Genomic DNA, 17,010 nt, shown 5'->3' on the forward strand with positions numbered 1-17,010 from the left:
CTGGAACCAAAAGGATTCTACCTGGAACCAAAAAGGATTCTCCATAGGGTTCTCCTATGGGGACAGCCGAAGCACCTTTTTTTCTAAGAGTAGGCTGTGCGGTTGTGTAGGCCCAGGCACCCATTGCATCACTGAAGCTTGAATGACCAGCATATCCCACATGAAAAACTACTACAGTTTACTATAGAATACTACAGTACTTACTATAGAATTCTATAGTAAACTGTAGTATACTGTAGAATACTACACTACACACTGTAGTATCCCTTGATAATGTGTAGTACTTACTATAGAATGTTGTATTATACTGTAGAATATTACAGTAAATACTACAGTATTGTCCGGAAAAAAACACTGAGTAAATCCTACAGTAATGTCCGCAAAAACACTACACTTTTTAAACTATATTAAATACTACAGTATTTAATTTGCATATACCCTGCCCATTCTCCTCCCCTATATCACAATTTGTGCCACCCATAAGTGAGAAACCTACATGCCAAGTATACACCATATTGTGTTCCCTAAAGGTTATAGAAAAGAGCAAAAGCTCTGAACTATCCGTTCAGACCCCAGTCCGTCCGTCCGTCCAACCAACCAACCAACCAACCAACCAACCAACCAACCAACCACAGGAGTTTGGTGGCACCTTAATTGGGGAGGATGGGCTCGTGCTAATGGTTGGAGCGGAATCATTTGCTCTGTTCCAGACATTATTATGAGCTGTCTTCCGCTCAGCAGCCTCCTGTGCTACCTACAGGTTATGGAAAATGTGCTCATTTAGTATTTCTCCAGTAGGTATCCTGAAGGAGAACGCCTCCACTTCTATGTCAAAGATAATAAAACAAAAACACTATAGTAAATACTACAGTAATGTCCACAAAAACACTACAGTAAATACTACAGTATACTACAGTCTGCAAAAACACTACAGTAAATTCTACAGTATACTACAAGCTGCAAAAACACTGCATTAATTACTATAGTATATACTACAGTCTTATTTGACCACAGTATTTATATAGTTAACTGTGAATACAACAGTATACTACAGTAAATACTGCAGTGAATACTATAGTAAAGTCAGCAAAAACACTACAGTGAATACTATAGTATTTAAACCATAGTATACTATAGTATTTTTTCATGTGAGTAGTCATGTTTCTTCTCCGTCCCAAAGTTTGTCACAAACTAATAATACCTTTGAAACAGCTGGGTGCAGTAATAGCTGCTCAACATCCAAGAATGCAGGGTAGCCTGTGTCACAGCACAGACACTACTGTAAGATCTACTGTAAGATCCGAGTAGGGGAGCGCCAAAGGGGTAAATTGAGCCACCATTGTTTCTAGGAAACCATACAATTAACCGTTTGACCAAATACTTAGGAAGAGGTCATAATTTCATGGAGTCTGTGAAGGAAGAAACCACATGGAAAAAGTGTTAAGCTTTTAAGTTAGGTCCGTTAAGTTAGGTCCAAAAAACGGATTTTCCGCAAGTCAAATGAATATGTTAGAGGTTTCATGATGCTTGTATCTAAAGCAAAGTAGATCATTTTAAGATTGCTCTATACATCAGTTGGGATCTCTATATGCTTCAATATGAGGTCCTAAACCTACAAAAATATATCCGTAGCTGTGTGGGCTAATACAGGGGTGTAGTGGTGACTGGAGAAGTGGGTATACTCTACTTTTGCCAAACAATGTCCAAACGGCTCCACAACAATGCTTAAACCACATCAGGAGGCCATTTTTTTGTCTGGGAAAAATCCCCCAAAAATGTGGAGAGTGTAGTTGCCCTTTTATTCAGAACATTAGCTGGGGTAAATTGTGCCCCCCATACACAGGTTAAGTTGTGACAAGAGAGCACTTTTTCTCAAAACTATAATGTTTACATAAATTCTGTGTATTTCCAGGGATACACAACATCCTGAAAAATATGTTGATATCTTTGTTAGAAAAAATACTATATTTCCCTCGACAGAATGATACTGAATGTCTAAAATGGCTCAATTTACCTCACTCTCCCCTACTACAGTTGTATGGCTGACTTTCTGGAGTTTAGGGGCATTAGGAGCAAGGACTGGATTAGGGGTGTTAGGAGCAAGGACTGGATACGTGGATGGAGTCAGATAAGGTTATCCAACACAATGAATGCATTGGCCAATAAGAAAACATAATTAGTTACCAGGTAAATAATTAGGTAAACACAGTTCTTTCCTCAAACACAGATTCACCACATTTTAGCAATATGTAGGCCTACAAATGCTATATAAATTAATTAATTAGTCAGGACTATAATCCTACACTACCTCGAATGTAACAAAACCTTGTGCCAGATATAAAATAACAGCCTATTTTGCCTCATGATAAACCAACTACTACCCCCAAAATGAAACGGTAATAGAATCGAACTCGTTTCATTTGGTTGAACGAACGACTCCAAGGAATCGAGACAGTGAGCAGACAGAGCTGCAGCGGTCGTGACTCGCGGCACTGCAGAGGATTGGCAGCGTGTTGTTTTTCCAACGGCGCGCCGACACCCCTGGAGCAGTCAGTGTGGCAAAACGAATTATAGCCAGTTATTACAGTTAAACCCATCGCAATTTTTTTGCATACGCAAGAAATATGAGTCACGAATGAGGTCTGCAGGATGTCGTTAAAGGTAATCTCCACGTTCTCCTGTTTTTCCTGCATAGGTAGCTGAGTTGACTCAACTCCACGGTATATAGATATCCATATTACAGGGATCTAAACTAGAGCTACAGCTACTACTGCATAGGCTAACTCTAAACAAGCTTGGAATGAATCTACTCACTACGAATGCTTACTTTCTTTGCGGCCATGGCTTCTAATCTGTGCTGTTATGAATAGGCCTATGATGAGTTATGCGCACGTAATAGACCGCAGGGGCTTGCTCGCAATAATAACGTCTTTAAGGAAATTAGATCTGCTGCTTGACCTTCGTGGTCATGGTCTTCCCGGACATATGCCGGGTTCAAAACAACTAGGAACTTGGAAATCTCCGACTTCTGACTTCAGTGGGTTGAAAACAACAGGGAACTTGGAAATAAACAAGCTCTGACTGGGAAAAATCGATTTGAATGGTCATCCAACTCGGGCCTCTTTCTAGAGCTCCGACTTTCCGACCTGAAGATCACTGACATCATGATTTGACCTCGTATTTTCCGAGTTCCCAGTTGTTTTGAACGAGCAGTTAGTCATGCCCTTATGACCTGACTAACGTTAGCCACCTAGCCAAAGTTAGCAACAACAAATTGGAATTCGTAACATATCATACGTTTTGGGAAATCGTAACATATTGTAAATTTTTTCGCAAATTCGTAACATCATACGAATTGTAATTTGTAACATATCATAAGAAATGGATGATGGGACATCCACAAATTAGTACAAACAATCCTAAGGCGTCTCGGATTTACATACAGAATAATACGAAATGCTCTGAGACCAGATGGCAGTGACATGACAACCTAATCATAGCTAGGTTAGGGGAAGGGTTAGCGAAAAGGGTTAAGGTTAGGGTTAGCCAACGTGCTAAGTAGTTGAAAAGTAGCTAAAAAGTAGTACGTATTTGAAAAGTTGCAAAAATTATAAAGTTGTCCGTGATGAAATTCAGACACAACCTTTGGGTTGCTAGACGTTTGCGTTATATGCCCACCGACACACCCACTTTTTCTTGTCTGTGTAAAATTTACCCAGATTCATTTGGACCAACATAAGTGGGTGGGAGCTAGACTCTTAGAGACCACACACAACCAGACCAGAGACCATATAACCACAACATACCCAATGCAAGAGCATAATCGATGTGTGCAAAGAGCCTCTGTCCATATTGATTCTCATATTGATTGTGAACAGGAAGAGCCTGAATGCAACTCATTTGAAATGGTTTTGTCTATAACCTCCATTGTCTGACCAATACAAGCAAAGAAATTGCTTGCCAAATTTTGCCTTCTGAGATGATACTGTAGATAGTGTCTTTTAGTCTGGTTACAGGTCTGTTATCTGACACGTGTCTGTTGTATCATGTGTGTTTGTCCTGCAGAAGGAGACGCCCCTGGCTAACGCTGTGTTTTGGGCAGCTCGGAAGGGGAACTTGGCCCTGCTTCAGTTACTGCTCAACAGTGGCCGAGTGGATGCCGACTGCAGAGACAGTGTACGGACGCTGCATGCCCTGGCGGCTCAGCTGCACGCTTTACCTATAAACCACCTGTGGTAGGAGAGAAAGAGAGAGCTACAACTTGTGTGTGTGTGTGTGTGTGTGTGTGTGTGTGTGTGCGCGGTTGTATGTATGTCTTAATAATGTGTTGTAGGTCCGCTCATGTTCAGGTGCTTGCAGTTTCCATGTGTCACATCTAATTGTTTATTGTTGTGTGCTATTTGAAATGTAATGCTATGTAAAGTCTCTGCTGATAAGTTCAAGTATGTTTCAGCAACTTTCTTTAGAGATTAGGGAATGTGAATGATTGGGTGGAGCATCAGACAAGGGGTGGTACTTTGGAGGGGTGTGTTATGTTGTCTGGAGGAGAATCAAAACACTTGCCAAACAAAACAAAACATCTAGACCTCCAGGTTTATTTCATGTGCAGTTTGAATGACATGTAGACAATGATCTGACTGGACTGAGGTGTTGATTGATTGTGATGCCTTGATCTCTTTCCAGTTTGGCACCACAGCCCTGATGGTGGCGTCCTACAGTGGCCACAGTGACTGTGCCAGGGAGCTGATCATGCAGGGAGCTGACATTAACCTGCAGAGAGAGGTACGGTAGACTCCCACTTTAGTACACCTCGCTGTCATTATAAGAAATACCTTGGTTTTAGTGCTGACCGTTGATAAACTGCAACCATCTGCTTTTCCATAGAGTACACAGCACGGCGCCTGAAATGAGCGTTGCATTATTGATGTTGCTTTGAGACTAAAGTAGAAACAATAAGCAGTAAAGATGTTTGAAGCATTGAGAAAATGTGTATGTCCTTTTAAGGTCTTTCTGACATTGAATGCATGTTTCTACAATCAGACAGGCTCCACTGCCCTCTTCTTCGCTTCCCAGCAGGGACACAATGAAGTAGTGAAGCTCCTCTTTGAATTTGGTGCCTCGACTGAATTCCAGACAAAGGTATAGAGAGAGAGAGAGAGAGAGAGAGAGAGAGAGAGAGAGAGAGAGAGAGAGAGAGAGAGAGAGAGAGAGAGAGAGAGAGAGAGAGAGAGAGAGAGAGAGAGAGAGAGAGAGAGAGAGAGAGAGAGAGAGAGAGAGAGAGAGAGAGAGAGAGAGAGAGAGAGAGAGAGAGAGAGAGAGAGAGAGAGAGAGAGAGGAGAGAGAGAGAGAGAGAGAGAGAGAGAGAGAGAGAGAGAGAGAGAGAGAGAGAGAGAGAGAGAGAGAGAGAGAGAGAGAGAGAGAGAGAGAGAGAGAGAGAGAGAGAGAGAGAGAGAGAGAGAGAGAGAGAGAGAGAGAGAGAGAGAGAGAGAGAGAGAGAGAGAGAGAGAGAGAGAGAGAGAGAGAGAGACTCCATGTGCCAGTCACTGCAGGATATGTGGCTAATCTGTTGTCATGGTTTGGCAGGATGGTGGCACAGCCCTCTCTGCAGCCTGTCAGTATGGCCACTCTAAGGTGGTAGACACTCTGTTGAAGAATGGAGCCAATGTTCATGACCAGCTGCATGTGAGCATCCCTAACACCTATCTCATCTCACTATGTCTGTCCTTTTCCCACACTCCTGCAGAGCCCCACAGTGTCCAATGCTGTAGTCCACAACACACCAAAATCCCAGTGGGAGACCCTCTCAGGTTACCGCTAGGTCAGACATGAGATGCATTTTGTTTTATGCACCACATAGAAAGGATTGGATTGCTCAGTGTAACTATGTTACATGTTTGTATGAAAACGATACAGTAAGGCTTACATGAATTTCAACACAGTAGTGATTCTCTGCTCACTACTAGTTCTGATATTGGTGATTGACAATAGTGTGTTTTTTGCCTCCGTGTCTCTCCTTTCTATAAGGCAGATGGCCCATCTATGACCCCTGTCATACATACGATCCATTGTACCCACAACAGTGCCATTCTATATGTTACTATTCATGAACAAGCCATACATTGCATAACTTTGTCATGCAGTTGCTTTGCTGATGTGACATGTTTCTAATATCATGCTTCAGGATGGTGCCACCCCACTCTTCCTTGCTTCCCAGGAGGGGCATGTGACTGTCATACGTCAACTGCTGTCAACTGGAGCCAAAGTTAACCACCCTAGGGAGGTGAGGCCACTCCCCCATACAATAATAGAGGACTTCATTAGAGGGACTGACTTCTTCATCTCTCTTCTCACCCTCTTCCTGCTTGTATTTTCTCTCCATTTCACTTTTCTCCCTTCTCTTTCTCTCACCCCCTCCCTCACTAACCCCCCTCTCCAGGATGGCACAGTCCCCCTGTGGATGGCAGCCCAGATGGGACACAGTGAAGTAGTGAAGGTTTTACTTCTGCGTGGTGCAGATCGGGATGCTGACAGAAAAGTATGTTGTCCTTTAGCAACCCAGTGGGTACCCAGTGGGTTGACGAAGACAAGATGATTGTCCTCCATCAATATATTCAATCAAGTCATGTATTGAAATGCATTTCTTTTTGTAAGGCTTATTATATATTGAATGGGGAATTAAAATGTCAATGTCTCATGTTTCTTTTGATCTTATTGAAGGACGGGTCAACTGCATTATTCAAGGCAGCTTTCAAAGGACACAACAGTGTCATTGAGGAGCTCCTCAAGTTTTCCCCTTCAATGGGCCTTCTCAAGGTAAGATATCTAGGCAGTGATGCTTGCTCTTTGTCATCTCTTGACTCTGGCCATGACCCAGAGGAGTAGTTTTTATTCAGAAGTACACTACCAGTCAAAGGTTTGGACACACCTACTCATTCAAGGGTTTTTCTTTATTTTTACTATTTTTTACATTGTAGAATAATAGTGAAGACATTAAAACTATGAAATAAAACATATGGAATAATGTAGTAACCAAAAAAGTGTTAAACAAATCAAAATATATGTTATATTTGAGATTCTTCACATAGCCACCATTTGCCTTGATGACAGCTTTGCACACTCTTGGCATTCTCTCAACCAGCTTCATGAGGTAGTCACCTGGAATGCATTTCAATTAACAGGTGTGCCTTCTTAAAAGTTAATTTGTGGAATTTCTTTCCTTCTTAATGCATTTGAGCCAATCAGTTGTGTTGTGACAAGGTAGGGGGGGTATACAGAAGGTAGCCCTATTTGGTAAAAGACCAAGTCCATATTATGGCAAGAACAGCACAAATAACCAAAGAGAAACGACAGTCCATCATTACTTTAAGACATGAAGGTCAGTCAATATGGAACATTTCAAGTGCATCTTCAAGTGCAGTCGCAAAAACCATCAAGTGCTATGATGAAACTGGATCTCATGAGGACCACCACAGGAATGGAAGACCAAGAGTTACCTCTGCTGCAGAGGATAAGTTCATTAGAGTTACCAGCCTCAGAAATTGCAGCCCAAATAAATGCTTCACAGAGTTCAAGTCACAGACACATCTTAACATTAACTGTTCAGAGGGGACTGTGTGAATCAGGCCTTCATGGTCGAATTGCTGCAAAGAAACCACTACTAAAGGACACCAATAATAAGAAGAGACCTGCTTGGGCCAAGAAACACGAGCAATGGCCATTAGACCGGTGGAAATGTGTCCTTTGGTCTGGTGTCCAAATTTGAGATTTTTGGTTCCAACCGCCATGTCTTTGTGAGACGCGGTGTGGGTGAACGGATGATCTCCTCATGTGTAGTTCCCACCGTAAAGCATGGAGGAGGTGGTGTTATGGTGTGGGGGTGCTTTGCTGGTGACACTGTCTGTGATTTATTTAGAATTCAAGGCACACTTAACCAGCATGGCTACCACAGCATTCTACAGTGGTACGCCATCCATCTGGTTTGGGCTTAGTGGGACTATCATTTGTTTTTCAACAGGATAATGACCCAACACACCTCCAGGCTGTGTAAGGGCTATTTGACCAAGAAGGAGAGTGATGGAGTGCTGCATCAGATGACCTGGCCTCCACAATCCCCCGACCTCAACCCAATTGAGATGGTTTGGGATGACTCGGACGGCAGAGTGAAGGAAAAGCAGCCAACAAGTGCTAAGCATATGTGGGAACTCCTTCAAGACTGTTGGAAAAGCATTCCAGGTGAAGCTGGTTTAGAGAATGCCAAGAGTGTGCAAGGCTGTCATCAAGGCAAAGGGTGGCTATTTAAAGAATCTCAAATATAAAATACATTTTGATTTGTTTAACACTTTTTTTTGGTTACTACATGATTCCATATGTGTTATTTCATAGTTTTGATGTCTTCACTATTATTCTGCAATATAGAAAATAGTACAAATAAATAAAAACCCTTGAATGAGTAGGTGTGTCCAAACTTTTGGCTGGTACTGTATATTGTGAAACATTGTATTGTAAAACATTGTCAGTGTTTTAGTGATAAGAAACAGCCATTAGTTACAAGTGGCCTCACCATTCCATTTCTCCAGAATGGTTCCACAGTCCTCCACGCTGCTGTCATGGGTGGCAATCATAAAAGTGTAAAACTTCTGCTCGGGGCCAATGCAGACCCCACGCTACCCAACAAGGTAAATCACAGCAGTGTGTACAAGGGAGAAGAAGAAAAGTAGAGGAGAAGAATGCATTTTAGGATGTCGTTCGGGTTGATTATTTTGTAATGACTTGTTTTGTTTTCTTTGCAGAACAATGAACTACCAGCAGATCTTACAAAGAGTGATCGCATCCTGAGTGCTCTGCGACCGCAAATCTTAAATGGAAGTATATGATGAAACCCTAGTTCCCACCTTAGACCATGGTTGTTTTATGGAGAGAAATGCGCTGAGGGCTCCGAACAACTGAGAACAAACCAACAGGATTCAGTCACACTACAATACTTATGGTTATTGCTTTCATTTGCAGCTTCAGAAAATACAATGCTATTTAGAGTAACCGAAACTGGACATATCTATGAGGATGGTTCAATATGTAGCCTACTACCAAAATGCATCCGTTTGTGGCTAGAGTTCTTTTGCCATGTACATCCTTTCCTTTGAGGTGTTGTTCTAACTTTGCTGTATAGTTTCTGTTTCTAAAATATTTTATCCCTGGTGCTGTAATATTTCTAAATATTTTGCAATTTTTTATTTCTGCAATTTCAATAAAAGATTAATGTGAAATAAAAAAATAGTCCTGTGACCAAGTCAGTAACATGCTATAATAACAACAAGTCACTAGAGGTCAGTGTACTTACCATTGGTACCAGTGATCTATATAAACCCTGGATTTGCATATGCTACGTATTGGCCATTGACAGACTTTGAAGCCACCGGTCGGCCATATTGGCACTCCTCAGTAGGAGTAGTCCTCCATAGGAATGAATAGAATTCTACGGTATTTCAATTAAATGTTTCAAGGACAAAATTACATGTATTTAAGTATGTTGTTGTTGTAGTGGGCAAAGTAACATTAGTAATCTCAAAAAATTATACTTTTAAGGAAAATGTTTTTATATATGTAAAGATTTTGTTTAGCTCACATGATATAATTTTAAAGTATGCATTAAGGTGTCTGTAATAGAGTAAATGTGGCAAAAATGAATGTAGACGTTAATAAATCAATTTCTATAGTTTCCCCAAAAAAATTACGACAGTTGGGGAGTGCCAAGATGGAGCCACGACGGCTTCAACACAGTGCCCTCAATTGTCATCTAGTGTATATATAAATCACCAAGAAACTGAATCCATGAAAATGTGTCATCTAGTGTATATATAAATCACCAAGAAACTGAATCCATGAAAATGTGTCTGATCTTCTTTGTCTGACCTTATTTCTCGCATATGCAATGCGCATACATTTTAAGAATAGGCTGTGAAATTGACCGCAGTAAATTGACAATGATGGGTCAGAAAAAGCTCTCGTCTCTTTTTGTGTTGATGTCACGTGTGCAACATAGCCGGAAGTGACACTCGATATCTTGATGCGGAAGAGATTAATAAGAACTGAAGAACTGTCACCAAAATGACAACAAAACACTAACCAGAGCCAATAACGTCGTATTATAGCTATTGCACGTTGATCTACTGAGACGAGTGACATTTTACGGTGTGTTATTTTGACCATCGTACGTAACCAGCACCCATGGCTAATAACAATTTACAGGTGAGTGAATGTCAAGCTAGAGACAACAACAAAATTAATCAGTTAGCTAACTACTGTAGCTAAAACAGGATTGTATCGTTAGTCTACTGTGGGTTCAGATGCCGTGATTATGAGTTTTGTCTAGTTAATATGACTCTTGACCCAAAGTATTTAATGAATTCGTATCAACTAAGTGTGTATGATTACTGATCTTCCATTTACTAATGCCATTTTGACATACCTTTGTGACATCTTGCGGAACAAGATCATGACGTCATGCTAATGCCCTACCCTCTCCTGTTATGGATCTTCTTTAACATAGCCCCTGCATTATGTTACAGAAAGCAATAGATCTTGCAAGCAAGGCTGCAGAGGAGGACAAGGCTAAAAACTACGAGGAAGCTCTCCGGTTGTACCAGCATTCCATTCAGTACTTCCTTCATGTTGTTAAGTGTGAGTTGTCTTGTATCTCAGTTCAACTTCCTGTTACTTCTGTTTCCAAGTTCTTCATTTGCATTTATACTGCAAACACAGAACATCCACATAGGCTACTTTGTTTTTCTGTTCACTTTCATTTACTGATACAGTGGGGAGAACAAGTATTTGATACACTGCCGATTTTGCAGGTTTTCCTACTTACAAAGCATGTAGAGGTCTGTAATTTTTATCATAGGTACACTTCAACTGTGAGAGACAGAATCTAAAACAAAAATCCAGAAAATCACATTATGATTTTTAAGTAATTAATTTGCATTTTATTGCATGACATAAGTATTTGATACATCAGAAAATTAGAACTTAACATTTGGTACAGAAACCTTTGTTTGCAATTACAGAGATCATACGTTTCCTGTAGGTCTTGACCAGGTTTGCACACACTGCAGCAGGGATTTTGGCCCACTCCTCCATACAGACCTTCTCCAGATCCTTCAGGTTTCGGGGCTGTCGCTGGGCAATACGGACTTTCAGCTCCCTCCAAAGATGTTCTATTGGGTTCAGGTCTGGAGACTGGCTAGGCCACTCCAGGACCTTGAGATGCTTCTTACGGAGCCACTCCTTAGTTGCCCTGGCTGTGTGTTTCGGGTCGTTGTCATGCTGGAAGACCCAGCCACGACCCATCTTCAATGCTCTTACTGAGGGAATGAGGTTGTTGGCCAAGATCTCACGATACATGGCCCCATCCATCCTCCCCTCAATACGGTGCAGTCATCCTGTCCCCTTTGCAGAAAAGCATCCCCAAAGAATGTTTCCACCTCCATGCTTCACGGTTGGGATGGTGTTCTTGGGGTTGTACTCATCCTTCTTCTTCCTCCAAACACGGCGAGTGGAGTTTAGACCAAAAAGCTCTATTTTTGTCTCATCAAACCACATGACCTTCTCCCATTCCTCCTCTGGATCATCCAGATGGTCATTGGCAAACTTTAGACGGGCCTGGACATGCGCTGGCTTGAGCAGGGGGACCTTGCGTGCGCTGCAGGATTTTGATCCATAACGGCATAGTGTGTTACTAATGGTTTTCTTTGAGACTGTGGTCCCAGCTCTCTTCAGGTCATTGACCAGGTCCTGCCGTGTAGTTCTGGGCTAATCCCTCACCTTCCTCATGATCATTGATGCCCCACGAGGTTAGATCTTGCATGTAGCCCCAGACCGAGGGTGATTGACCATCATCTTGAACTTCTTCCATTTTCTAATAATTGCGCCAACAGTTGTTGCCTTCTCACCAAGCTGCTTGCCTATTGTCCTGTAGTCCATCCCAGCCTTGTGCAGGTCTACAATTGTATCCCTGATGGTCTTACACAGCTCTCTGGTCTTGGCCATTGTGGAGAGGTTGGAGTCTGTTTGATTGAGTGTGTGGACAGGTGTCTTTTATACAGGTAACGAGTTCAAACAGGTGCAGTTAATACAGGTAATGAGTGGAGAACAGGAGGGCTTCTTAAAGAAAGACTAACAGGTCTGTGAGAGCCGGAATTCTTACTGGTTGGTAGGTGATCAAATACTTATGTCATGCAATAAAATGCAAATTAATTACTTAAAAATCATACAATGTGATTTTCTGGATTTTTGTTTTAGATTCCGTCTCTCACAGTTGAAGTGTACCTATGATAAAAAATTACAGACCTCTACATGCTTTGTAAGTAGGAAAACCTGCAAAATCGGCAGTGTATCAAATATTTGTTCTCCCCACTGTATATGTGTGACTGAAATTATTATGACCTTAGACTTTGGAATGAACTTTGAATGACCCCATTAGGAGCTATGGATAAACATAAATCATTTCTTCAGGAAACAGCTTTAACAGTTTTGTTTCACATTGAATGACCCAAGTGTGAAGATTACCCAGCCTTGGACATAATGTGATGACAACCTGTGTTACATTTCCTCTTCCTGCAGATGAGACCCAGGGAGACAAGGCCAAGCAGAGCATCAGGGCAAAGTGTGCAGAGTACCTGGATCGAGCAGAGAAGCTGAAGGAATACTTGAAGAAGAAGGATAAGGCCCCTCCAGCCAAGCCTGTCAAAGAGTCCGGCTCTGATGATAAAGGGTGAGTGAGCATATGGAATCCTGAGATTCCTGTTATAATCCTCACCAATCCTTCATTCTGATCTGATTCTTGGTTATTTTGGACTGTGTTTATAATTTTTGTGTGTCCCTTAGGTGGGCCTCCTTATCAGTACAGTGAGGTCAAACTACTTTGCTTTTTATTTTGCAGGAATGACAGTGATGAAGGTGAAGGTGACCCAGAGAAAAAGAAGTTTAAAAATCAACTCTCAGGTCAGTTATATCATCAGCTACTTCACTTTTCAGCATTTTTAGTGTGGCTCATACAAAGCTTTGATGCAGCCCTGTGACACTGAATCTGTATTTGATTTGTATGATAAAAAGCGATATTCGCCGTTAGGAGTGTGAACATTTAAACGAAATTGGGATCATTAACGTTTACAAAAATCCCTAACCAAAAAACGATGTTCACAGTGCAGTTATCACAAAACTACCACAAACAGGTCCCGATCATCATCATAAAGGGGAACAAATAAAAATAATGAATACTTAACCTAACAATGCTGGAATGTGAGTAGGAGGAGAAATGCTTCTTTCAAGTTATTTCCAACAGATATAAAGCACTCCACACATCATCATTGTTAACAGTTAGACAAATGTCAGAGTGAGACAGGGAAGCGACAGCAGCGAAGTCCTTTATGGCAATACTTTAAGAATTTAAATGAGAAGGTGGTGAAATGCAAACTTTGCGAGATGGAATTGAGCTAGTGCAGAGGCAGAACAAGTGCAATACTAAAACATCTGAAAGGGAGACAACATGACCGTGAGACCCAACCCATTGCTGGCAGCAACGCAGGCCCCCAACAACAGACATTAGAAAGGCTCTTCACATGAAAGAAGTGTGATAAGGGATGGAGTGAGAAAATCACAGCGCTGATTACAGAAATCATTGCAGTTGATATGCAGCCATTGTCAATGGTACAGAATGTCGGCTTCAATGCCCTGATGGCATATCTAGAACCAAACTACAAGATTGTACAGTGATTGTACAAGTTGTACAGTGAAATTGTAAAAAAATCATTGTACAGAAATTGTACAATAATTGCTCTGCAAGTACAATGGTCGAAATCTCAAACACCATACGTGGCGTTAGCAACAGATTGTTGGACGTCTATGAACACGCTGTCATACATCACTGCAACGAGCCATCACCTAGATGAGAAGTGGGACATGAAGTCCCATGTACTAACCACTGAGAACATGGAGGAGAGGCACACAGCAGAGAACCTAAAGATGGCGTTAACTACCTTCGTTGTTGAATGGGTGGGGGACAGCAGTAAGGTGAGCGCCGTCTGGTAGCCATGACTGTGGTAGATTGAACTGCATTGCCCCCTAGCGGTCATACACAGGACCATGTCTGCATTGTGAATTCACATGTCATAAACATGTTTAAACAGAAGAAAATGGCACTTTAAATGTTAAGAACATTTGTACATTTGTTACATCCCTATTTGCCGTACTACATTTCACCGACTTCTATCTATGTTACAGGGGCCATCGTCATGGAAAAGCCAAACATCAAGTGGAATGATGTAGCTGGGCTTGAGGGTGCAAAGGAGGCCCTTAAAGAAGCTGTCATCTTGCCCATCAAATTCCCTCACCTCTTCACAGGTATGGATTATGGAATTCATGCAACACATAACATTCTAGATATTAACACACGTATTGTGACTTGCAGCAGTGCATCTGAAGAGTAAATCGTTTTCCATAAAGAATAACTGAGTGTATTTGTCTTTGGTGGCCAGGAAAGCGAACTCCATGGAGAGGGATCCTGCTGTTTGGCCCTCCTGGTACAGGGAAGTCTTATCTGGCCAAGGCTGTGGCCACAGAAGCCAACAACTCCACCTTCTTCTCTATCTCTTCCTCTGACCTGGTGTCCAAGTGGCTGGGGGAGAGTGAAAAGTGAGTGATGGGGCAAGGAGGGTGGGCAGGTTGCTATGCAATCAAATCAATATAATATTTTAAAGGATATTGCTCATGCATACCTATCTCTCTCCTTCTCCTCTGTATTCTTCTCCCACACCGTCCATTGTTCTCATATTCACTCTCCACAACTCTTTCTGTCTTCAGGTTGGTGAAGAACCTGTTCAGCCTGGCCAGGGAGAACAGGCCCTCCATCATCTTCATCGACGAGATAGACTCTCTGTGTGGATCCAGGAGTGAGAACGAGAGTGAAGCAGCCCGCCGCATCAAGACTGAGTTCCTCGTCCAGATGCAGGGTGAGAGAGCCTGCCACCAGGCTGACAGACTGTACAGTTTACACAAAGCCTGGCCTCAGATCCTGTTTACCTTGTACCTTGAGTATTGACACAACTGTTTTGTCCACTATGTCATTTGGCATTGAACCTTTTTGTTGGTGTCACCAGAACAACTAAACTACAATATTTTTGCTAGATTTTGGCTTTCCGTTTGACTGAATCAGCTGTATATTTAAATAATTATCTCTCTTCTCCCAGGTGTTGGAAATGACAATGAGGGAGTCCTGGTTCTAGGAGCCACAAACATCCCCTGGACCCTGGACTCTGCTATTAGGAGAAGGTCAGTGTATATTTATCTTCTGATGATCTCAAGTCCTTTATCTTATTGTGAAGATGTATTATTCACAATTTTTGGACCAAGTGCCTCTTATTAAACAGATTGTTAAACCTTAGAGATAAAGAATGGGATGACCCTTGCTGCATCACCATATGAACATTCCCATATCAGATATCACTGTCGTGTTTCTGTGCCTCAGGTTTGAGAAGCGGATCTACATCCCTCTGCCTGAGGAGCACGCCCGCTCCTTCATGTTCAAGCTGCATCTGGGCTCCACCCCCAGTGAGCTCACTGAATCAGACTATGTGACCCTGGGTAAGAAGACGGAAGGCTACTCTGGAGCAGACATCAGTGTCATCGTAAGGGACGCCCTCATGCAGCCAGTCAGGAAGGTGCAGTCGGCCACTCACTTTAAACGGGTATGTGACAGTCTGACATTCAACAGGGACAGGGCTCACCTAGGTGCAGTGAATTTTAATTGATTTAGTTTTCATCATCTGATAGTTGTGAAGGAAGCATTGAGTCATATGAATGCTCTGTCAATGAAACATCAGCAATCACAAATCCATGTCCCATTTCTGCCCATGTGTTCTCCTTCATACACCCAGGTCCAAGGGTCATCATGGAACCATCCCAACCTCGTGGTAGACGACCTCCTGACCCCATGCTCACCAGGAGATCCAGACGCCATTGAGATGACCTGGATGGATGTTAATGGGGAGAAACTCATGGAGCCGATTGTTTGCATGGTAAGAAGAACCCCAGAAATATATATATTTTTGGTTTTGAACATGAGGGAGCAAGTATGTGATGCTAACTGACCCTTGTGATGTGCTGTTCACAGGCTGATATGCTGAGGTCACTGCACAACACCAAGCCAACTGTGAACGAGCAGGACTTGGACAAGCTCAAGAAGTTCACAGAGGACTTTGGTCAGGAGGGCTAACACTCAACCAAATAATGCAAAAGCAACTTTCCTTTCTCATATCCTTTTCCTCCACTGGTTCTCAGGCCTGTATTTACTACTCTACTTTCTCTCCACAAGTAGCAAAGGGGCTTCATGTTTCATGTATGTTTATTTGTTGACTTATTTTGTTAGTTGCCAATACATACCCATAGTATAATATTTTTTGTTTTTTTACAAAGACAGATAAGGTTGAAGATGGTGATGGTCTCAAAGAATATGGATTCAAGCAAAGTATTTATAATTGATGGTTTAAAACACTAAAGTGTCTGTTTTGGCCTTGATGGCATCAAACAAACAATGCATGCTATTGTGCATTACAGTAACTACTCCAAAAGGCCTTTACTCCTTTAAGTGCATCTATGGTTTGACAAGATGGATGAGGATTGCCTGTTTTGTTGTACTGTAATGTGTTAGGACCTTGTTTACCAAGGTTTTCTCTTTTTTTTTAATATATCATTTTTCTTACCAAGAAGGGCTATGTCTGTGATTTTGACTCTGTTGATGGAGCAGCACTCATTGATGAGGACCATAACTACCAGCAACTTTAATGATTACAATTTTCTTTCATCAGTTTTCATGTAGAGTATATTCATATTGTTTTTCTGTATGCTGTTTTTGAAAGAAGATGTTAGTCTGAGTGCCTTGCTGGTCAAAAGAAAGTAAAAGTACTTTGGAATGGGTTGGTGGGGGTATGTCATAATGTAATAAAACCCAATGATTATTGA

At 41.8% G+C, this 17,010-nt stretch overlaps 2 protein-coding genes across 3 annotated transcripts; both read left to right on the forward strand.

Annotated features, from left to right (window-relative positions):
- Window positions 1-2,465: 2,465 nt before the first annotated feature.
- Window positions 2,466-9,273, forward strand: LOC121540279 (ankyrin repeat domain-containing protein 29). 2 transcript variants are annotated; one of them, XM_041849036.1, is made up of 10 exons: window positions 2,466-2,661; window positions 4,066-4,176; window positions 4,684-4,782; window positions 5,041-5,139; window positions 5,584-5,682; window positions 6,182-6,280; window positions 6,437-6,535; window positions 6,718-6,813; window positions 8,577-8,675; window positions 8,790-9,273. In XM_041849036.1, exons 1-10 carry the CDS (start codon window positions 2,650-2,652, stop codon window positions 8,871-8,873), a joined length of 897 nt encoding a protein of 298 aa, XP_041704970.1. In that variant the 5' UTR covers window positions 2,466-2,649; the 3' UTR covers window positions 8,874-9,273. The 2 variants fall into 2 exon arrangements, with proteins under 2 accessions (XP_041704970.1, XP_045063715.1); XM_045207780.1 differs by lacking the exon at window positions 2,466-2,661 and having other exon boundaries at window positions 4,084-4,235.
- Window positions 9,274-10,039: 766 nt separating this feature from the next.
- Window positions 10,040-17,010, forward strand: LOC121540277 (vacuolar protein sorting-associated protein 4B-like). Its single transcript, XM_041849034.2, has 11 exons — window positions 10,040-10,245; window positions 10,566-10,677; window positions 12,616-12,766; window positions 12,935-12,996; window positions 14,275-14,394; window positions 14,529-14,685; window positions 14,854-15,002; window positions 15,240-15,321; window positions 15,518-15,737; window positions 15,927-16,067; window positions 16,163-17,010. Exons 1-11 carry the CDS (start codon window positions 10,225-10,227, stop codon window positions 16,262-16,264), a joined length of 1,317 nt encoding a protein of 438 aa, XP_041704968.1. The 5' UTR covers window positions 10,040-10,224; the 3' UTR covers window positions 16,265-17,010.

Source organism: Coregonus clupeaformis, chromosome 26, assembly GCF_020615455.1.
Source record: "Coregonus clupeaformis isolate EN_2021a chromosome 26, ASM2061545v1, whole genome shotgun sequence".
Taxonomy (NCBI): domain Eukaryota; kingdom Metazoa; phylum Chordata; class Actinopteri; order Salmoniformes; family Salmonidae; genus Coregonus; species Coregonus clupeaformis.

What these genes read in the sequence shown, in the direction of transcription:
- LOC121540279 (XM_041849036.1), top strand. An exon ending in AAGTTAACCACCCTAGGGAG is followed by an intron (nt 6,281 to 6,436) that starts GTGAGGCCACTC and finishes CCCCCTCTCCAG; the next exon opens with GATGGCACAGTCCCCCTGTG. An exon ending in CTTCAATGGGCCTTCTCAAG is followed by an intron (nt 6,814 to 8,576) that starts GTAAGATATCTA and finishes CCATTTCTCCAG; the next exon opens with AATGGTTCCACAGTCCTCCA.
- LOC121540277 (XM_041849034.2), top strand. Translation starts at nt 10,225, where the DNA reads ATGGCTAATAACAATTTACAG. An exon ending in CTTCCTTCATGTTGTTAAGT is followed by an intron (nt 10,678 to 12,615) that starts GTGAGTTGTCTT and finishes CTCTTCCTGCAG; the next exon opens with ATGAGACCCAGGGAGACAAG. An exon ending in CGGCCACTCACTTTAAACGG is followed by an intron (nt 15,738 to 15,926) that starts GTATGTGACAGT and finishes TCATACACCCAG; the next exon opens with GTCCAAGGGTCATCATGGAA.